Source organism: Silurus aristotelis, assembly GCF_946808225.1.
Source record: "Silurus aristotelis genome assembly, chromosome: 9".
NCBI classification, from domain to species: Eukaryota; Metazoa; Chordata; class Actinopteri; order Siluriformes; family Siluridae; genus Silurus; species Silurus aristotelis.
The window spans coordinates 25110173-25133425 of NC_139582.1; the positions used below are offsets into that span (position 1 = coordinate 25110173).

A 23253-nucleotide genomic window follows, 5' to 3' on the forward strand; every position below is an offset into this window, starting at 1 on the left:
AATAAAGTTTCAGTAAGTCCATTGTTGATGCCAACATCAGAACTAGAATCTTTAGCACAAACCAAGGCCTGTTCACATTTTCTGCACTTGTAATGTTTGAGTCTTTATAAAGCATACATATTTACTGATTTCATTTTAATTACATTAAAACTTACAGGACCTGCGGAACCAACTCTATGAGGCATACTACCTGAACTTTATTTCTGCAATCTCCAGAAGTAAACTGGAAGACATAGCAAGTGCAGCTCTTGCCGCAAATGCTGTGACTCAGGTGACCAAAGTAAGTAGAATAGTTTGGTAGAATAATAAGATAGAACTAACTCACCAGTGGCTATACTGCATTATAAAAACTATATTGTATTGTAATTATAAAAATCTGTTTAGATTTACAGCATTTAGCAGATGCCCTCATTCAGATTGACTTATTCATGTTGATATAACAACCTTCTGATCAGAAGCCCAACATCTTAACCACTGAGCCACCTCTCTATAGATGTGTATTTTATGACTTCTTCATTATTGAGTAAAAACATTTAGAATTTCCAAATTACACCCTTTTTTAAACAAAAAGTTACATTACATATCACTTTTCAAAACAAATCATAATGAAAGTTAATAAAAGATACTAAAAAAAAAGTACCTGACCCTTTCTTTCTAAAACTGTACCAATTATACATTAGACACCACCAAATATCTTATTTTTATATTGTAATTGTCACTCATGCCACTGGCACACAGTTTATGTCCCGTTTTCATCACCGTTGTTGTTCCAATTTGGTGACTGTTATGTTTAAAGTAAAAAGTACACTTCTTTGAATTCTATGGTTTTATGTATCAGGACATAATAAAAATCATATGGTCCTTAGCAGGTCTTAGACTTGCACATGACATACTGCACAGTGTAATTATTTATTTTTACAAAATAGCTGAATTGGAGAAACCAACTGTGAAAAACTAAGTACACTTGTAGCTTGAAGAACCACCTTAAGCAGCAATAACTTGAAGTAATCATGTTCTGTTTATCACTTTCTAACACAAACCTGAATGCTCCTGACTAGCACACTGCTTATTATTTGGCTTTTATAGTGGTGGTCACAGAAACTGTTTAATTCTCATCATGTGAAAATGGTACCGTTTATGTGAAGTCAAAAAGCTTTTATTGTCATTTCAACCATATGTAGCTGATGCAGTACACATGGTGCTACATTTAACAACATAAAGCTACATAACACACAGAGCTAAGGACTAGTAATTGTCCTCGCCACATAAAGTGCATCGTGTGCAACCTGGGGCAAACAGTGCAAGACAACACATGACAGTGTAGGACAAATACACAAAACACAAAATAGCTCCGCCAGTAAACCTACTGTATATTACACAGTGCAGTGTGTAAGAGAGAACTGAGTACAAGAGAGTACCTTGTAATTACAAAATGTAAACAAGAAGGTTTGTGTTGAGAAGCCTCGAGGGAAGAAACTGTTACACAGTCTGGATGTGACGGCCCGCATGCTTTGGAACCGCTTTCCTAATGGCCGGAGGGTGAAGAGTGTGTGTGAGGGGTGTGTTGGGTCGTCCACAATGCTTTTGGCTTTGCGGGTGCAGTGTGTGGTGTAAATGTCTGTGATGGAGGGAAGAGAGACTCAGATGTTCTTCTCAGCCGTCCTAACTATCGTCTGTAGGGTCTTGCAATCTGAGATAGTGCAGTTCCCAAACCAGGCAGTAATGCAGCTGCTCAGGATGCTCTCAATGGTCCCTCTATAGAACGTGGTCAGGATGGGGGGTGGAAGGTGGGCTTTCCTTAGCCTTCTCAGAAAGAGCTGCTCACTGCTGGGCTTTCTTGGTGATGGAGCTGGTGTTAAGCGACCAAGTGAAGTTCTCTGCCAGATGAACACTAAAGAATTTGGTGCTCTTGACGATCTTCACGGAGGATCCATCGATGATCAGTGGAAAATGGTCGCTCTCTGTGTTCTCCTGAAGTCAACGACCATCTCTTTAGTTTTGTCAATGTTAAGAGACAAGTTGTTTGCTCTACACCAGGCTGTTAACTGGTGCACCTCCTCTCTGTATGCTGACTCATTGTTTTTGCTGATGAGATCCACCACGTTTGTGTCATCGGCGAACATAATGATGTGATTCCAGGGGCCCCAGTGCTCAGTGTGGTGGTGCTCGAGATGCTGTTCCTGATCTGGACTGACTGAGGTCTCCCAGTCAGGAAGTCCAGGATCCAGTTACAGAGGGAGGTGTTCAGGCCCAGTATGGGGTCCAATGTGGTTGGAAGCTAGGTCTTGATGTGTCTCATGACGAGCCTCTCGAAGCACTTCATCACGATAGGTGTGATTGCGACGGGACGATAGTCATTGACTCGGGAGACTATAGACTTCTTTGGCACGGGGACAATGGTTGTCGTTTTAAGGCATGTAGGAACACTGAAGTGTTATTGTGTAAACTGTTTGTAACTTCAGGACAGTCACACTGGATCTGTTCTGTCGTGACTCGCGAGCATCAGGTTGCACAATCAGCTCACTCACAAGATAGTGAGATTCAAATAAACAAACACTAAATCTAAAAGCAGCAAATAACAGCAGCAGTAAACGATTATATTTTACTCACTGTTGTGATTTTCAGCTAATGATTATGCATTTGTACACCATAATTAATATATATATAAAATTTCCTTTTTTATTAATTTTGTTATTATTATTATTATTATTATTATTATTATTATTTTGTATTTATTTTTTTTTGCATTTCGCTGTTGCATTCTCTTTTTATAGCATTTGTCTACTACAACAGTAACTTATCTATTTTAAAGCATGATTTACTGCGGCTTTACTACGTTCCAAAACATGGTTGTCAACTTGCCATCTGCAGTTATCACTAAAAACAATGCAAATGTCGAGTTACACAATTTACGCTTTTCATACTCAAATTTTTAGTTTTTTTCTTTTACAGAAAGAAATAACAAGTGAATTTGTTCAAAGGAGAAATTCCCCATGCTTTCCTTAACAAGCAGCCACTATAAGCTTTAAAATGTCTAAATTAAAGATAGTTAATCTTAATATGTGGCTTTTGCATTTTTTTTAAGTAGTTTTATACATAAATACCCTGAATTAGGGTTCTATATAGTTATGATAAGCAAAACAGCTTATTTATTTATTTATTTATTTATTTTTAATCCAATGACTCAAAAAGACAATTGTCCGATTAATCTATTATCAAAATTATCGTTGCAGCCCTATTAATGTGTAATATGTTATGTTGTTCAGGATGTATTGATGTAAATTTAAGGCAGGCTTATAACCAGATGATTTTTATTATGCCCTGGTATATAAAACCATATTATTCAAAGAGGGTGTACTTTTTATTTTCACATCCATCTAAAATATTTTCAAAAAAATAATCTTATTTAAGACAATTTATAACAGGAGTCTGTGATCCTATTTGCAAAGATCCTATTTTGCATTTTTTTCAGCCAAATTGGAGGCACCCTTAATAGTTGAATAAAGACGAAGTTGCGCTAATTAAACTAGGGGGATTAGGTGTGATTCCTGTCTGGTTGGAATAAAAGCCTGCAGGTGCACTGCCCCTTTTTGGGTAAGATTAAGACCTCTAAATTACAATAACAATCAGAGCAGTATTAGGAGTTTCTGTATAATAAAATTCAAGCACAGAAGTGGCTACTTATACCCCTGAATTTATTTTTAAAAACCAAATTGTATTATATATTGCAAAATAAACTAGTTTTCCGCTATGACTGCTTGTTATAGCAACTATAAACAGTAATTTCCTCACTACCCTCTTTTTCCGCCTCTCATGAAGCTTTATATATTTTTACGTTATATTATAATGACAAATATTGCCTGTCCTGAAGCCTTTTCATTGGTGGAAATGAAATACTTTTAGATTAGATTCAACTTGATTTTAATTGTGCAAGGTACATGTACAGAACTAATAAAATAAATAATATTCAGTTAGCATCCAACCAGAAGTGCATATGTGGCCTGTTTTTGATAAATAGCAGTAAGATAAATAGGGTATGAGGTCATATGTACAGGGGTGAGGGTAAATATTGTACAGAAGATGCAGTAGGTAATTATATATGGTATAAACGTCAATTATGGATGGTGCATAAATGCGTAGTGGATACGCAGTGCAAAATGCACAGAAAACAGACAACAAAGGAGTGCAAAAAAATACTTTTACCACTGTTTTAAAGACAAATGACTGTCCGATGTTAAATGTTTTAAAAGTTTTACTGTGCAGCTCGATGTATTAACACTTTTTTTTTTTTAACAGTTTTTGTTATGCTTGCATTTAGTGAAGTCGTTTAATTTCCATCAAATTATCCTTTAGGATATGAAGCAATAGCCTATTACACTAAGTACAAAAATGCCTGGCACTAGTGCTAGATGTACCATGCTGTTATAGAAAATTATTCAGCACTTTCTGACCAGTTCTGTTGGTTTATTTTGTGTGTTTCTATAGGTGTTTGATCAGTATCTGAACTTCATAACACTAGAAGATGACATGTTTGTTCTCTGCAATCAAAATAAAGAACAGATCTCCTATCATGGTGAGCTATATGCTCCAAGTATATCTACACATCGGTCTGTATCTATAAAAAAATTGTTCAATGCAAGTCCCTATTCATGCCGTGACTTCAAGGTAAGTGTTCAGTTTTACAGTGTCCATGGTGAATATACTTTTCTCTATGATGTGCAGTAAGAGAATTTCCGAGTGGCCTGAACGGTATACCACGGTGCTTTTTCCACACCAATTTATTTTTCATTTAAGTGGAGAGAAATTCTACTAATACTACTTTAATTTTACATCAACTAGAGTGTGGCAAAATGTTGTTTCTAGGTGTTCAACAGCCAAAGGAGTTTTGTGATCCAATCATTAAAGATAACTCTGTAGATTATTAATAACATTTGTTGCAATAGTGTGTCTACACTATACACAAGTGTAAACTATCACATTCTGATTAATTCCTACTGAATTTACAATGGGCGCAACTTCTGTGCTGAGAGGGTCTTTCTGATCATATTAAAATCAGTGACAATTAATGCTTTGTTTAAAGGGGTAGCTATGTTTGAAATGAAAATGAAACATTCTGCAAGAAAATCAGAATAGGGCCTTGTGGGGTTTATAAATAATAATTATTGGAATTGAATTTGCTAGGTACAATTGTTATGTTGAAAACTTAGATTAGTATAAATAACTGCGACACTGCCTTCTCTGACATTCAGAAAGAGCTGGTGTTTATAACTAGACCATGGAGCAGTAGTTTTACTTAATGCTTAATATTCTTTGGTTTAATCCATGCTTCTAATATTTCAACAATCTTAAATCCAAATCAAATTTGCTGGCTGTGCATTAAGTCTTTTCTTATTTATTGCTTATCAAGTAACTGAAACAAACTATCTACTAACAAATATACATTGAGTCTCAATGTAGAGGGCCCTGAGTGACAACTCAGTGCAGCTAACAGACAGACAGTCAGTTTAGCCTGCCTGACTGCTTCCTGGCTTTGGCTCTGGATTGTCACCAAATAACTAGTTCTGATCTGAGATTATTAGCTATACTGCAATAAATGAGACATTGTCTTTGCTAATTTACACACCTTTACAATGTTACTGTAAGTAAACTCTGACTGTCAAAGGTGTATATTATTAGTTCTTATGTGGAAAATAAGTAAGTAAATCTAAGATTACATGCTACATCTGGTGCCTTGGCTCCCAGTATAGACCTAGCCTCTGCTGCTGGTGCCCCTAAAAGCCTAATTAATTTCACCATTCTCCTGCTCCAGACTTTCCCTCTGCAGAAACTGTACTGCTTTCACTCTCACTAACCCCCCTCGATTCTGGCTACACTTTTCTAAATAAATATTTAGAAGGTTTATATTAAATATTCTAAATAACTTACCGCTACACTTCTCACAAATAAATCTCTGACAATGGAAAAAAAACTGACTGAATACTGCAATAAATAAAACAATTAAAATAAATGCCTTTTTTCTAGCAATCAATAAACCAGATATTATGGACACCGATATGGAAGCTATAATGGACACCATTGTTGACAGTCTCTTCTGCTTTTTTGTGACACTTGGTAAGTAGTTTTTTTATCTATTGCAATGATAACTGTGATGTGATGATAACTGCACTCATTCTACTTTTATACATTTGAATTAATGTCGTGCCTAAGTTAACCATATCTTGTTTTAAAAATCACCATATTGTTGCAAACCAAATCTATGAAATGAAATAAATGTCTTGTTTATTTATTAATTTTTTTTTACATTTGTATCATTGCATACAATATAGAATTGCACTATTGCACCAATATTTGTATTATTAAACTACATAGAATCTGTTCTATAATGCTACTATACTATAGATACTGTAGCATAGATAGATACTATAGCAATTAGAGTTTATACCTGAATTCTATGTATTGCACAATGTGTTGAAGGTTTTATACCTTTATGTAGTTTGGGTTTTAGCCGAAAAAGTGTGCTTGGTGGTCTTAAAAACGTTACTTCTTTGATTAACATTTTTTATACTTATAGCTAAATTGTTACCGTAACTATTGTTTCCGGACTATTAAGTGCACCTAAATATAAGGCGCAACTACTGAATTTTACAAAGATTTTTAGAGAGTTTCAAGAGTTTATCCTTTTGCATCGTCGTGCGTTTAAAAATCGCCATCGGTGAAGTTTTTCTCCCGATGCCGTGCAGCTCAGAACACAGGTGAAGTGTGTTTTTTCATGCCCGGTTGTTTTCAGTGTGACGAATGATTTGCCTTTCCTGTTGACAGTCTGAGTGAGAGGGTCAAACGTCAGAGGAACATCATCCATATTTATGATGTGAGGTGGGCCGATTCAGTGGGAGCGCACCCGATTTGATATAAAGAATTTCATTGGTTCACCTTAACCGGTTCGGCAATTTAATTGGTCTAATGTTATTAGTTTTAGTTTTTTTGGATTGAAGCTTGTGAAACCGGGAAAAACCCAGGAAAAATCCATAAATTAGCCGCTTCATTGTTCAATCGGCGGGGTTCAAAGTGTGGGGAAAAAAGTAGCGTTTTATAGTCCAGAAAATACGGTATTATAATGAAGTCAACTTTATTGTATGACAACCCTAATTGTTAAAATAGTGTCATTGTTAAAAAAGATAAAACAGAAGTTTAGTTTGCTTTTAAAATGATTTAATTATGATTTCTATATTTTAAATTTGAAAAGCCCCTGGAACATTCTTGTGTACCTTGGAAAATGTGCACAAAGTCTGTGTGCCCACTTTTTGGCAAGTGATTTTAATTTCCTGTTTCCCTAGGTGCTGTTCCAATAATCAGATGTCCAAGAGGAAACGCAGCTGAAATGGTAGCTATGGTAAAGCTGCTTGTCTTACCTGTCAAGTTATAAATCTGGTCTGAGGATTTGTGTGTTGTACTTCTGTGCCTGTATGAAATGACTGCAGATCAGTCATCTATTTTCACCACCACTCTCTTTATTGTTTCTGCAGAAACTTGACAAGAAACTAAGAGAGAATTTGCGAGATGCTCGTAACAGCCTGTTTACTGGTGATACATTGGGCACGGGCCAGTTTAGGTTAGACACAAACACACACACACACACACACACACACACACACACACACACACACTTACCTGCATAAAAAGCATATGACATTGAAGCTTTTAATTAAAGCATCTTGCATGTTCCATTTGCATGTTGTCGGATAATAGCGCCAAATTTTATATATGGGAAAATCCAAAAGAAGCTCTGTTAATCCATCTATCTTTTTTTTTTTTGCCCACATTCATTGACTCATTGGAGTTTTAGTATACCATGAAATTACAGAGAAATAAAAGTGAAGTCCATCGTTCCTGAGTACCCAGCTCCCATCCCTAAATAGCTCAGGGAAAGAGCCAGAAGAGATTACTTTCACTGCTGGAACAGAAAACAGAATCCCAGAGAAGAAGAGATTAATCATTTTACTTTTTTCCATTATCTTTTTTATTTCTTTTCTTTTCTGTCTGCACCACACTTCTTGTAGTTTCCAGAGGCCATTATTTGTTCTTGCTGACCGCAACATGGATCTTGCCACCCCTCTTCATCATACATGGACCTACCAAGCTCTCATTCATGATGTCTTGGTAAGCAGATGTCAAATAAATTCATAGTATCCATGATTAGACTAATATAATTGGTTTTCTTTAAGGCTGCCAGTTTCTCCATCTACTTTTTTCCACCAAAATGGAAAATACAATTACTTCCAAGTCATATGAATAACTTGCAGCTATCATTTGTATGAGAAAAAGATTTCATCAAGTGTGGAACATTTTTTCAGAATCCCTCTAAAAACACTTCTGTCTTAATGGGGTATGTCTTTGGGTCTGGACAGAGCTGTTAAAATTATAATAACCGTTGCATGCTTTTTTTTGTCTTTTGTCGTGATGTACTGTATAATATAATAAATACATTTTCATGAAAAAAAACTTTTAGTATATGCCCACAGATGATGTTTATTGTTTGTAATACATGACCACAATACATAGTCATATATCAAATTAACACATACAGTGGGTACGGAAAGTATTCAGACCCCCTTAAATTTTTCACTCTTTGTTATATTGCAGCCATTTGCTAAAATCATTTAGGTTCATTCTTCTTCCTCATGAATGTACACATAGCACCCCATACTGACAGAAAAACACAGAATTGTTGACATTGTTGCAGATTTATTAAAAAAGAAAAACTGAAATATCACATGGTCCTGAGTATTTAGACCCGTTGCTCAGTATTTAGTAGAAGCCCCCTTTTGATCTAATACAGCCAGGAGTCTTTTTGGGAAAGATGCAACAAGTCTTTCACACCTGGATTTGGGGATCCTCTGCCATTCCTCCTTGCAGGTCCTCTCCAGTTCTGTCAGGTTGGATGGTAAACGTTGGTGGACAGCCATTTTTTGGTCTCTCCAGAGATGCTCAATTGGGTTTAAAGGGAACGGCTCTCTCTTGGCTCAGGTCTTATTTGACTGATCGCTATCAGTTTGTTGATGTTAATGGTGAGTTCTCCACACTCTCTGAGGTAAAGTTTGGTGTTCCTCAAGGATCTGTCTTAGGCCCTCTGCTTTTCTCTTTATATATGCTGCCTCTTGGAGAAATTATTCATAAACATGGTATTAGATTCCATTGCTATGCTGATGATACACAGCTGTATATTTCAGCAAAGCCAGATGAGAGAGATCAGCTTAACAATGTTAAAAAATGTGTAAAGGACATTAGACAGTGGATGCTCGATAACTTTCTTCTGCTAAACTCAGATAAGACGGAAGTACTTTTACTAGGACCACATGCAGCTAGAAGCAAACTTTCCGATTACCTAACATCTCTGGATGGTGTTTCTGTTTCAGCGTGTACGGCTGTCAAAGACCTTGGTGTGATTATTGACTCGAGTCTTTCCTTTGAGGCTCACGTGAATAATATTACCAGGATCGCCTTCTTTCACCTTAGAAATATTGCTAAAATTAGAAATATGATGTCGTTACAGGATGCAGAAAAACTAGTTCATGCTTTTGTTACTTCTAGATTAGACTACTGTAACGCTTTACTGTCTGGGTGTGCGAGTAGGTGCATAAATAAGCTTCAGTTAGTTCAGAATGCAGCAGCAAGAGTCCTCACTAGATCTAGGAAATATGACCACATCACCCCTGTATTAATCAGTCTACACTGGCTCCCAATCAAATCTTGCATTGATTATAAAATTTTACTACTGACATATAAAGCACTTAATGGTCTCGCACCACCGTATCTGAGTGAACTTCTGTACCAGTATGATCCTCCACGCCTGCTTAGATCAAAAGGTGCAGGCTATCTGTTGGTTCCTCCAATAATGAAGATTACAGCAGGGGGCAGATCTTTCTCTTATAAAGCCCCGCAGTTATGGAACAGCCTTCCTATCAGTGTTCGGGACTCAGACACAGTCTCAGTGTTCAAGTCGAGGTTGAAAACATATTTATTCAGTCAAGCCTTTAATCAGTAGATTTTTTCTCAGGTAAAGGCTCAGATCTGGAGGGAACATTGATATAGAGTGTTTGGTGAACTGGGATATTTGTACGCTGTCGTCCCCTCACATTCACGTGTTCACTCAGGTTTGTTGATGGTGGTGTGGTGGGCCGTCTCTTATCCCAGAGATCCCTCATGTCTGTGTTGCCTTCTGGTTCTCCCTTTTAGTTATGCTGCTATAGCGAGTCTTTGCCGGAGTCCAAACTGCACAGTGACTTTAACTCTCATGCAACAATAGGTACACTTAATAATCCATATCCTTCTCTTCCTGTCACCCTCTTCTCTCTCTCTCTCGGTCGAGTTAAACATGCTCCTGAGGCTCCAGTGACCACTGTTCCTGCCCCTCTCCCCCCCCCGTGGATCTTCCCACTTCATCCAGGCCTGCCTGGATTGGATGTCAACAGTCTCCTACACTGATGTCAACAGTCTCCTACACTGACTCAGAAATACACTTCGCTTTTGATCATCATCACTGCACCCCGCAACATTGTATACCCGCCACAAATGGACATTCGGTGTAACCCAGATGAGGATGGGTTCCCTCTTGAGTCTGGTTCCTCTCAAGGTTTCTTCCTTATGCCATCTCGGGGAGTTTTTCCTTGCCACAGTCGCCAGTCGCCACCGGCTTGCTCATCAGGGACAAACTTACTCATAAAGAACATATTCATTTTTAATCACCGCATTATCTGTGTAAAGCTGCTTTGAGACAATGTTCATTGTTAAAAGCGCTATACAAATAAAAATGAATTGAATTGAAAAGTTTAAGTCAGGGCTCTGGCTGGGCCATTCAAGAACAGTCACGGAGTTGTTGTGAAGCCACTCCTTCGTTATTTTAGCTGTGTGCTTAGGGTCATTGTCTTGTTGGAAGGTAAACCTTCGGCCCAGTCTGAGGTCCAGAGCACTCTGGAGTAGGTTTTTGTCCAGGATATCCCTGTACTTGGCCGCATTCATCTTTCCCTCGATTGCAACCAGTCGTCCTGTCCCTGCAGCTGAAAAACACCCCCACAGCATGATGCTGCCACCACCATGCTTCACTGTTGGGACTGTATTGGACAGGTGATGAGCCGTGCCTGGTTTTCTCCACACATACTGCTTAGAATTAAGGCCAAAAAGTTCTATTTTGGTCTCATCAGACCAGAGAATCTTATTTCTCACCATCTTGGAGTCCTTCAGGTGTTTTTTTAGCAAACTCCATGCGGGCTTTCATGTGTCTTACACTGAGAAGAGGCTTCCGTCGGGCCACTCTGCCATAAAGCCCCGACTGGTGGAGGGCTGCAGTGATGGTTGACTTTCTACAACTTTCTCCCATCTCCTGACTGCATCTCTGGAGCTCAGCCACAGTGATCTTTGGGTTCTTCTTTACCTCTCTCACCAAGGCTCTTCCCCCCCGATAGCTCAGTTTGGCCGGACAGCCAGCTCTAGGAAGGGTTCTGGTCGTCCCAAACGTCTTCCATTTGAGGATTATGGAGGCCACTGTGCTCTTAGGAACCTTAAGTGCAGCAGAAATCTTTTTGTAACCTTGGCCAGATCTGTGCCTTGCCACAATTCTGTCTCTGAGCTCTTCAGGCAGTTCCTTTGACCTCATGATTCTCATTTGCTCTGACATGCATTGTGATCTGGAAGGTCTTATATAGACAGGTGTGTGGCTTTCCTAATCAAGTCCAATCAGTATAATCAAACACAGCTGGACTCAAATGAAGGTGTAGAACCATCTCAAGGATGATCAGAAGAAATGGAAAGCACATGAGTTAAATATATGAGTGTCACAGCAAAGGGTCTGAATACTTAGGACCATGTGATATTTCAGTTTTTCTTTTTTAATAAATCTGCAACAATGTCAACAATTCTGTGTTTTTCTGTCAGTATGGGGTGCTATGTGTACATTCATGAGGAAGAAGAATGAACTTAAATGATTTTAGCAAATGGCTGCAATATAACAAAGAGTGAAAAATGTAAGGGGGTCTGAATACTTTCCGTACCCACTGTATATATATATATATATATATATATATATATATATATATATATATATATATATATATATATATAAGATAAGATAAGATAAGATAAACCTTTATTCGTCCCACCATGGGGAAATTTCTTTGTTACAGCAGTATGAAGAAAAATAAGAAATAAAAAATAAATATGAATGAATAAAACAGTGTGTGTCTATGTGTTTCAGGACTTTCATCTAAACAGGGTGAGTCTAGAGGATTCTGTGGGATCAGAAGTTAGCCCAGCAGGAGCACGGCCAAAAAAAAGGAATAAAAAGAGCTATGATCTCACTGCTGCAGACAAGTTTTGGCAGAAGCACAAAGGAAGGTGAGTAGCTAATGTTCTCAGATGTTTGACCTTGACATCATATGCAGTAATGGTTGATTTACATGTAGTTAAAAGGAATAGAGCAAAAGCTTCTGGAGACATGGAAGGCAGTGATCTATACATAATTACTGCTGGATGAGCTTTATTAAGTTAGGTTAAATTTAAAGCGATAGGTCCCAAATTGTAATTTTAGTTAATTTGGTTTAGTATGACAACTTAAATAAATAAATAAATAAATTTGAAGTAAAATCTTTATTTAAGTTTGAAAAAATATTCTAAGCTAAACCTGGCTTTATGTGTTAAACTGAATATTTTCTGCCATGTGTATTGTTTCAGCCCATTCCCTGAGGTTGCCGAATCAGTGCAGGAAGAGTTGGATACGTATAGAGCCCAGGAGGATGAGGTTAAGCATCTCAAGAGCATTATGGTAGGTACAAAGAAGTCATTTCTTAGCTGGGCACTCCAGTTTCTGCATAGAGTGTTTCTACATAGACTGCTTAAGTGCTGATATTTTTTTTTTTAGGGCTTAGAAGGGGAAGATGAGGGAGCCATTAGCATGTTGTCAGATAATACTGCCAAACTTACCTCAGCTGTCAGGTGAGACAATATTAAATGTGACACTCAAAAAGACCTTTTACTCTACTTGCTGAAGGTATAAATGCATACCTAATATGTACATCTTAACACATTCAGTTGGGCAAAATAAATATAAAAATGCATGTGACAAAGACATCCGTACTATGTGACCTCAAATGTTCATCTATTTGAGCACCAAAAATTCCTTTCCCCGAACAGTTCTCTTCCAGAGCTTTTAGAGAAAAAGAGACTAATTGACCTCCACACCAATGTTGCTACAGCTGTTTTGGACCACATTAAGGTAAGCAATAAATAAAGTTCTGTAAAGTGTGCATGTGTGTATGTGTGTGTATGTATATGTATATGTATGTGCATGTGTATATATATACAGTACAGACCAAAAGTTTGGACACACCTTCTCATTGACTATGAAAATTGTAGAGTCACACTGAAGGCATTAAAACTATGAATTAACACGTGGAATTATAAACATAACAAAAAAGTGTGAAACAACTGAAAATATGTCACATTGTAGGTTCTTCAAAGTAGCCACCTTTTGCTTTGATTACTGCTTTGCACACTCTTAGCATTCTCTTGATGAGCTTCAAGAGGTAGTCACCTGAAATGGTTTTCACGTCACAGGTGTGGTTTAATAAGTGTGATTTCTTTCCTTATAAATGGGGTTGGGACCATCAGTTGTGTTGTGCAGAAGTCAGGTGGATGCACAGCTGATAGTCCTACTGAATAGACTGTTAGAATTTGTATTATGGCAAGAAAAAAGCAGCTAAGTACAGAAAAACGAGTGGCCATCATTACTTTAAGAAATGAAGGTCAGTCAGTCCGAAAAATTGGGAAAACTTTGAAAGTGTCCCCAAGTGCAGTCACAAAAACAATCAAGCGCTACAAAGAAACTGGCTCACATGCGGCCCGCCCAGGAAAGGAAGACCAAGAGTCACCTCTGCTGCAGAGGATAAGTTCATCCGAGTCACCAGCCTCAGAAATCGCAGGTTAACAGCAGCTCAGATTAGAGACCAGGTCAATGGCACACAGAGTTCTAGCAGCAGACACATCTCTACAACAACTGTTAAGAGGAGACTGTGTGAATCAGGCCTTCATGGTAGAATATCTGCTAGGAAACCACTGCTAAAGAAAGGCAACAAGCAGAAGAGACATGTTTGGGGTAAAGAACACAAGGAATGGACATTAGACCAGTGGAAATCTGTGCTTTGGTCTGATGAGTCCAAATTTGAGATCTTTGGGTCCAACCACCGTGTCTTTGTGCGACGCAGAAAAGGTGAACGGATGGACTCTACATGCCTGGTTCCCACCATGAAGCATTGAGGAGGAGGTGTGATGGTGTGGGGGTGCTTTGCTGGTGACACTGTTGGGGATTTATTCAAAATTGAAGGCATACTGAACCAGCATGGCTACCACAGCATCTTGCAGCGGCATGCTATTCCATCCGGTTTGCGTTTAGTTGGACCATCATTTATTTTTCAACAGGACAATGACCCCAAACACACCTCCAGGCTGTGTAAGGGCTATTTGACCAAGAAGGAGAGTGATGGGGTGCTGCGCCAGATGACCTGGCCTCCACAGTTACCGGACCTGAACCCAATCGAGATGGTTTAGGGGTGAGCTGGACCGCAGAGTGAAGGCAAAAGGGCCAACAAGTGCTAAGCATCTCTGGGAACTCCTTCAAGGAGTTCCTAATCAAATCACTTTTCCTAATCAAAGCAAAAGGTGGCTACTTTGAAGAACCTACAATATGACATTTTTCAGCTGTTTCACATTTTTTTGTTATGTATATAATTCCACATGTGTTAATTCATAGTTTTGATGCCTTCAGTGTGAATCTACAATTTTCATAGTCATGAAAATAAAGAAAACTCTTTGAATGAGAAGGTGTGTCCAAACTTTTGGTCTGTACTGTGTGTGTGTGTGTATATATATATATATATATATATATATATATATATATACACACACACACACACACACACACACACACACACACACACACACACACACACACGTATATATACATGTATCTTCTTCTTTCGGCTTCTTCCATTACGGGTTGCCACAGTGGATCATCCTTCTTCATACCCCCCTGTCCTCTACATCTGCCTCTTTCACACCAACCACCTGCATGTCTTCACTGAGACCCTGTCTGACCTCTTCTCTGAATCTCACACTACAGTCTTCCTCCTTTAGTTTCCACTATCTTATTCTTCTTTCAGTCCTCACTCTCCTCCTCTTCATCCCCCAAAACATTCTACAGACCACCATCCGATGCTGTCTAGATACACTGTCCCCTGCCAACACCTTACAGTCTCCAATCTCCTACAGGTTGCATCTCCTGTATAGAACATAGTCCACCTGTGTGCACCTTCCTCCACTCTTATACGTCACCCTATGAGCCTCCTTCTTCTTAAAATAAGTGTTCACCACTGCCATTTACATCCTTTTAGCAAAATCTTTCACCATCTGCCCTTCCACATTTCACTCCTTAAGGCCATACCTACCCATCAGCTCCTCATCACCTCTGTTCCCTTCACCAACATGACCATTAAAGTCTGCCCCAATCACCAATCGTTCATTCCTAGGTACACCATCTACCACTTCATCTAACTCACTCCAGAATTTTTCTTTCTCCTCCATCTCACAACCCACTTTTGGACCATAAGCACTGATGACATTTATCATCACCCCTTCAACTTCCAGCTTCAGGTTCATCACCCTATCAGAAACTCTCTTCACCTCCACTACACTCTTACTGTACTCTTTCTTCAGGATCACACCTACACCATTTCTCTTTCCATTCACACCATGAAATAACAGTTTAAATCCACCTCCAATGTTCCTGGTCTTACTCGCTTCCACTTGGTCTCTTGAACACACAGTATATCTACCTTTCTCCTCTCCATCATATCAGCTACCTCTTTCCCTTTACCCGTCATAGTACCAACATTTAAAGTACCAACCTGAACCTCCACTCTCCTCCACTTCTCCACCTCCACTCTCCTCCACTTCTCCATCTTCTGCTGTCTCTGTAGATGTCCTATATAATAAATATATATATATATATATATATATATATATATATATATATATATATATATATATATATATATATATATATATATATATATTTTATATTTATATATATATATATATATATATATATATATGTGTGTGTGTGTGTGTGTGTGTGTGTGTGTGTGTGTGTGTGTGTGTGTATATATATATATACTGTGTGTATATATATATATATATATATATATATATATATATATATATATATATATATATATATATATATATATACTGTGTGTATATATATATATATATATATATATATATATATATATATATATATATATATATATATATATATATATATATACTGTGTGTATATATATATATATATATATATATATATATATATATATATATATATATATATATATATATATCTTTATCTGTTCTAAATATACCTTAAATTAATACTTTTCAAGTTTTTTTTTTACTCAAACAGAAATGCACTGTGCATTCATTGCTCATTAATAAAATGTATGCTGTTAAAACGAATTATTACTGCGTTATTTTGGATTTTATATATATCATATAATTTTCACCATGTCATACTTTAATGACTTAGTTTTAGTGCAACTTTTCATTGTGTCTACTAAAAACAACGACATAAATAATTATTCATAAAATCTAAAACAAAATTTGAACAAGTGAGATAACACTTTAACAAACATGTTTACAATGTTCCAGCTCCCATTCTCACCATGTCACTGCAAACATTGTACTTTGCAATCCCTGGTGTTGGAACTGTAAAAAAATTCCCACAGGGGATTTGTTTTCTGCCCAGCCATCTGTCAGAATGGTAAAAAAAAAATGCATTTCACTGCTAGGTTTAATTAGGTTTTTCAGTCATATAAATAATTAATGCTTCTTACTGCAGGTTAACTTTGCTGCATGTTAAAAAGTGAATAGTGATTGGTAATTCTACTGTCTGTCCGATGCTGGCTTCACGTGTAAGTGGCTTATCTTGAAGAGGAAGAAGCACTAATGCAAGATATGGTGTCATAATCCAGTTAGAAATATATCAGTCAAATGAAAAGATTAAGCGGCCAATGCTGATTATGTCAGCCACGGCAGTATTTCGGTCGATCACTAGTTTCCATCCTTTTTTTTAATCTTTGGATCTGCCTAATTTATCTCGATGCCCTACCTCTGGATGGAGTTCTCTTCAATTGGAGACCACACTGCAGCTTGGATGGTTCCTCATCAACAGCCTAAAGATCAATTAAGTTAGTGAGCAACTCAAGAATTTGAGGATGGATTTTACCTGTAATTTATATCAGCAGTCTACTACAATGACTCAGGACCACAGGCTGCATTAACAGTTTTGCATTTAAGTGCCCATCTCTGAACACACCCCCTCAACAATATTGAAATGGTAATGAATGAATATGGTTTCACTCAAGGTTTTGTCCTCATGCCATGTCAGCGAGCTTTTCCTTGCCATTTCTCCAGAGTTTAAACATTCTGCTTCTAATAAATGAAAGCCTTTTTCAGATTAGCCTCACTGATAAGTGGCTTTCTTAAGACAGCTATTTAGTCTAAGTTCCTAGAATTCTTTTTACATTATTTGTTTGGACATGCTCTTATTTTCAGTATGAATATAATATAATAATATAAATAGATTTCCTGTTTTTTTTTTTTTTTGTTTGTTTGTTTTTTTTTCCTTCGATTTGAGCTGCAGTAGCTTTTCTGTCTTGATTAAATCATACTGGCTAGCCTTTGCTCACCATGTGCATCAATGTGCATTATATATATACACACACACACACACACACACACACACACACACACACATTACCTTTTTGTTCTGTCTGTAGTCCCGTAAGCTGGATGTATACTTTGAGTATGAGGAGAAGCTGATGAGCAAGTCTACTCTGGATAAATCCCTGCTGGACATTATCAGTGACCCTGATGGTGAGAGTTCCTGACATTAAGCAATGTTAATCTTCTTGTTTCTAGTATGTTTAGCTTACAAAATTGAACTGCTAGATTTCTAGATTTTTTTTTCTTCAAATAACATGAATTTTTCACATTTATAATAAAAAACTTAGTCAAGTCCTAAATAGAGAGACTGTAAATTCATATATTTCTGAAATGTACACAAGCCTCTGCATGAACATAACCCAAATTAATTATTTACATACTGAAACTTGCAATTTCTTTTAAACTTAGCAGTGTTTAGTACTGAAAGTTTTTATTGGCTATTTTGGGCACAAACCTGTCTTTATTCAGTTCTTATTCATTCGGTTTTTAAATTATTACTGAACAGGAAACCTTTAATGATTGATTTTTAATTTTTGTTGGTAGCTGGAACTCCAGAGGATAAGATGAGACTTTTCCTGATCTACTATATCACCTCCCAACAGCCTCCATCTGAGGTAAAATTACATGCTTCTTTTTCTCCAGTCTTTTTAGATTGTGTGAGGCCCATAGCAACTTAGTATTTTGTACAGATGGCTTGTGGTCGGCTCTCCTGGTGTGCACTTTCGGGAAAAGATTTATTGTAATTAGCGGTAGATGCATGGACGCCTATGTGCAACAGAGAACCAAGCCAAACACAGTATGTGTGCTCCATGCGATACATTTTCTTGTGTACTTAGTCTATTTTCAGATCCCGCTCAAAAGCCTTGTTGTTCTTTGGTGCAGAATTTAGGAACACACTGACACCCTTTGATGCTGTAGCCAAGCTTTATCAATCTTGTAGCCAATAATACAGGATTGTGCTACTCATGGCAGGATCTCTTCTGCTGAATGTCACTTAATCGCACAGAACTTTATTAGTACGAGTTCCTTTCAGTCTTCAGAGGTAGAGAAGAGTGCCAAGAGCTTGGATACGGATGGCCTGAGATAGGACAGTGTCCAGTGTCTGCCTCCATAATAGTAAGCAAAGATTACCCTGGTAGCTTCTGAAATATTCTGACCAGGGCTTTGGGCAGAGCCCCCTGCTGTTTCTGAATATCATGTTGATCAATGCAAGCTACATTGGAATGTCCCTTTCAAAAGGGGACGTTGTGTTTATTAGACAAACAGTCAAAGTTGAACAGGAAATCTTGTCCCACATCTTCTAGTTATTTCCTTTCATCTGGGTCTCTCTGAAGCTCATTATGTTTGGCTAACCTCTTGCTCAGACTCCACTTTTTGTTTGCCTTTGTTAGTAATGATAATGTTGAAATCAAAATGGCATCCTTTTTGATGTGGTGCAAATGAAAGTGTTTCTAAGAGGGTATGTTTGCCTTTGTCTGTCATATAGAAAGATGCTAAAGGAACCCTATTGACAAGTATTCTTGGTCTTATCCATAAATTCCCTGCTGCTAGCCTGTCAAAAGCCTTTTTCAAATGTTTCCCTAATGTTTACAAAATTACATTTCAGCCTGTTTCTTTGCAGGGTGATCTTGAGCATTATAAAAAGGCTTTGATTGATGCTGGCTGTGATCTCTCCCCCTTGAACTACATAAAGCAGTGGAAGTGAGTTCTTCCTAACACATCACAATTTCACAATAACTGCAGTAAATGCAATAAAAATAATAGAAGAACAGAAATAATGCAACTTGTATCATCCAATTTTTCAGAGCTTTTACAAAGATGGCTGCTGCACCAGCCAATTATGGTAACAGTGGCGTGAAACCAATGGGGTATGAAATTATATTAAACAACAAATTGATAAAAAAAAAAAAAGGGTTGTTTTTTTTTTTTTTTTTTTTTTTTTTTTAATTATTATTATACAAGAGTAAAATAAACTGTTATTTTTAAGCCTTTTCTCCAGAGTCATGAACACCGGCTCACAATTTGTAATGGAAGGTGTGAAGAATCTGGTCTTGAAACAACATGTGAGTATAAGCCCTTTGTTATGATTGTTGCGGTTGGGGACAATTCCTCAATTATGAGGCTCCTCAAAACTTTCAATTCCTAGACTACATTATATGTGTGTGAACTGGCACTGTTTATACATAAACTATACTAAAGCTTCTTTTATACTAAAGTAAGGGCTCCTAATCTTTTTCAGTACATGAGTCCAGGCTTATGTAATAAAAAAAATCAGTCACATTTTAGGGATGTGTCGATGTGAAAATGGAGATTAAATCTAGGGTAGGATAGGCTGCGTGAATCTAAAGCGGTGGGTTTTTTACAGTTGCTCAATGTGTCACATCATATTATTTGGTGTTTTATGACTGGTGGTGCTGTTGTGTTACCGTCCAAGTCCAATATAATCTGTTTTGATGTCAACAATGACACTTAATCAGTAATCTTAGGTTTTTCCAACCCTTTTTAAACCCCAGATGCATTAAAAATAATTTTTATATCTGAGACTAAGTGATCTGCTAGGGCTGTACAATAGTGTAGCAAACCTTTTGTCAAGATCCACCGGGTGGCTTTGATGAAATTCTTTGCCTGTGCTAAGGACATTGCACATCTGAAACAGGATTTAATTTGAAAGATTTCCTGCAGCTGATTCTACTTATATTGCAGAGTATTTATCTAGTCAGCAGGGTCCTATTTATGGCCTTGATATAGTCAGCAATGTGTTCTGCTGGTGCTCTTGATAGTCTTGGAAAAACCCTAGTTGTCTCTCTCAACCCATCCCAGGATATTTGTGACTGTGGGTTTTGCTCCTTAGACTGAATAATCAGTTGAGTACTGCATCTTAGCCCAACCTTGAGTACTGCAGTGGAAACCTGCAGTTAAAAAAAAAAAGCTGTTTTGAATGGGTCAAGTTGCAGGTTTTGACAACAACTCTATTTGAGCTTTGTGTGGGATATCTCTCATCATTCTTTTAATTAAAAAAAGGCTAAAAGGATCTCACCATTCCCTTTTGTTAAACAGTAAGTTTCTATCTATCAACCATTCTTCCAATGAAAAGGAAAACCTTTTTCTCATTAGCTCCAAAATGAATTTTTACTCATAGCCAGGGCATACCATAGGCCAGTGGTCCCAACCCCCAGGCTGCGGACCGGCACCAGTCCATGGGAATTCTGTGATGGACTATGTGTGCTTATGAAACCTAAAGCATTTCCCAGTCCATGTGATTAAAACAATCTTAAGTGTGGAATCAGATTTGTCTGACCAGATTAGTATACTCCTTGTGACTGATTTCTACCTATATGCAGAAAGGAGCAGAATAAATTGATGATTACATTTTGCCAAAAGGGTGGATCAGAGGAGGGAGTTTTATGCATTTCAGAAGGGGGATAGCAATGATCTAGCATCCAGTCTCCTGTTGTGTTGCAATGTGTTCGTAGTATTTGGGGCTAAGTGCCACACTGGTATCTGTTTATGGTGAAATGCAAACAGTGAGTATAATAACTGTTTCAAACACTGTCTGTAGCCAGAGTGCCCCACACATCAGCATATGTTCCAGATAGAGAAGAACATATTCTTTCCCTTTACCCTTCTCCCTGTATACCAACAGCTGTCCCTCTAGTCACCAGCCTGTAAAGCTACTCAAGGTTGCGAATGACACCAACCTCATTGGTGTACACTTCCAGGACTCTGAAGAAGGCAGCTATCCCCTCTCACCTTGGACACAATTCACTGTCAATAATAGATTTAGCATGTTTAGGGTCATGGTGGATTTATAGCCTATTCATGGAACAGTGGGATTGAGGCAGTAATACACTCTGAAGAATAGAATGCCAGTTGAATGCAGTTCTGCATGTATGCACACATTACACACTAAGACAGTTAAGCTTAACCAGTTCATCTAGGGAAACTAGATAAACTGAAGCTGAAACTGAACCTACTGGAACACAAGGAGAATGCCTTAGTACTTGTAATACCAAATCTTTTTTTTCCCCCACTAATTTGCATAATGGCAATGACTGTCATGTGTTGCATTAACACAATCAACAAAAACTACCATATTGCAACCCTGCACCTTTGACCTTTTTGGGAAATGTTATCATTTTCACTGCCTCACTTTTACATACTTGTACAAATTGTGTAGTGTAATGTCTCCATAATTTTTTATTACATTATTATATTATGGTCCTAGTTTCCCAGTCAAATCCCTGGTACATGCATTCCATGATATTTGGCAATAAACAAGATTTCGATTTTAATTCAGGAAAATTGTATTATTAAATTCTAATGACTGTACCATACCTTGTTGATCATAACACACACAACCCTTTGTTTGCGCTTAACAGAACATTCTTTAAGTCTGTATGAAAAAACCCTTCCAACTTGATTACTCTTTCTGGTATGTCCTCCATTACCCAAGTTTCTTTTAGGAAGATTGAATTGCAATCTCTTGTTTCTTTTTGGAAGGGAATCTTCACTCATAGGTCACAGTTGTATTGCCTTGGGGGCTTTGTATTTGCTAGACAAATGCTGGGGAGTGGATGATGGCTTCTTACCCTTACTAATATTTCTTAGTACTTCCATTCTTTCAGTGGCATCTTCATTTGGGGATAGCGCACACATTTTTTCTTTAGTGCTTCTTGTTCATTTTGAAGATCACCCTTCCCAACTTGCACCATTAGTGTTCAAAAACCACTGCTACAATTATCTTAAAACCCTAGTTCATTTCACTTATTAATTCACTGTCAATAATAGATTTAGCATGTTTAGCATCAAGGTGGATTTATAGCCTATTCATGGAACAGTGTGATTGAGGCAGTAATACACTCTGAAAAATAAATTGCCAGTTCAATGCAGTTCTGCATGTATGCACACATTACACACTAAGACAGTTAAGCTTAACCAGTTCATCTAGGGAAACTAGATAAACTGAAACTAAACCTACTGGAACACAAGGAGAATGCCTTAGTACTTGTAATACTACTTTTTTTCCCCCATTTATTTAAGCAACAAATGAAACATGGATACAGTAAAAGGCTGCATTGTTATTTCACAAAATATGGAAGAGTGAATACCAATGTAAGAGTATATGATTATTTCTGATGCCCTGATCATACTATATAGGTATAATGGCACTCTTTTAATTTAACATTTATTTTTATTTATTTATCTATTTTTATTAACTGTATTTTTATATAGAATTTGCCAGTCACTCGGATCTTGGACAACCTGATGGACATGAAATCAAATCCGGTGAGTTATTACTCTTAATCTGGTAAAAAAATATTTTATTAAAAAACAAAGGTTAAAACAATAATGGAAATAAAACATTGTTCAATTTAAGTTAAATGAAATAAGTATAGACCATCTTGTGTTTTACAGTTGGGTTAGGTG

General features: G+C 37.4%; 1 protein-coding gene across 1 annotated transcript in view; it reads left to right on the forward strand.

Moving 5' to 3' along the window:
• Nucleotides 1–23253, forward strand: part of scfd1 (sec1 family domain containing 1) — a 34101-nt gene that overhangs the window by 1712 nt on the left and 9136 nt on the right. The window contains exons 5-20 of the mRNA XM_083550698.1: nt 158–280; nt 4486–4573; nt 6022–6111; nt 7335–7390; nt 7524–7609; nt 8058–8157; nt 12248–12387; nt 12724–12814; nt 12911–12984; nt 13183–13264; nt 17880–17976; nt 18370–18440; nt 19448–19527; nt 19632–19694; nt 19814–19889; nt 23059–23112. Of these exons, the coding sequence (XP_083406824.1) occupies nt 158–280; nt 4486–4573; nt 6022–6111; nt 7335–7390; nt 7524–7609; nt 8058–8157; nt 12248–12387; nt 12724–12814; nt 12911–12984; nt 13183–13264; nt 17880–17976; nt 18370–18440; nt 19448–19527; nt 19632–19694; nt 19814–19889; nt 23059–23112 (1371 nt within the window). The remainder of the gene's footprint in view (nt 1–157; nt 281–4485; nt 4574–6021; nt 6112–7334; nt 7391–7523; nt 7610–8057; nt 8158–12247; nt 12388–12723; nt 12815–12910; nt 12985–13182; nt 13265–17879; nt 17977–18369; nt 18441–19447; nt 19528–19631; nt 19695–19813; nt 19890–23058; nt 23113–23253) is intronic.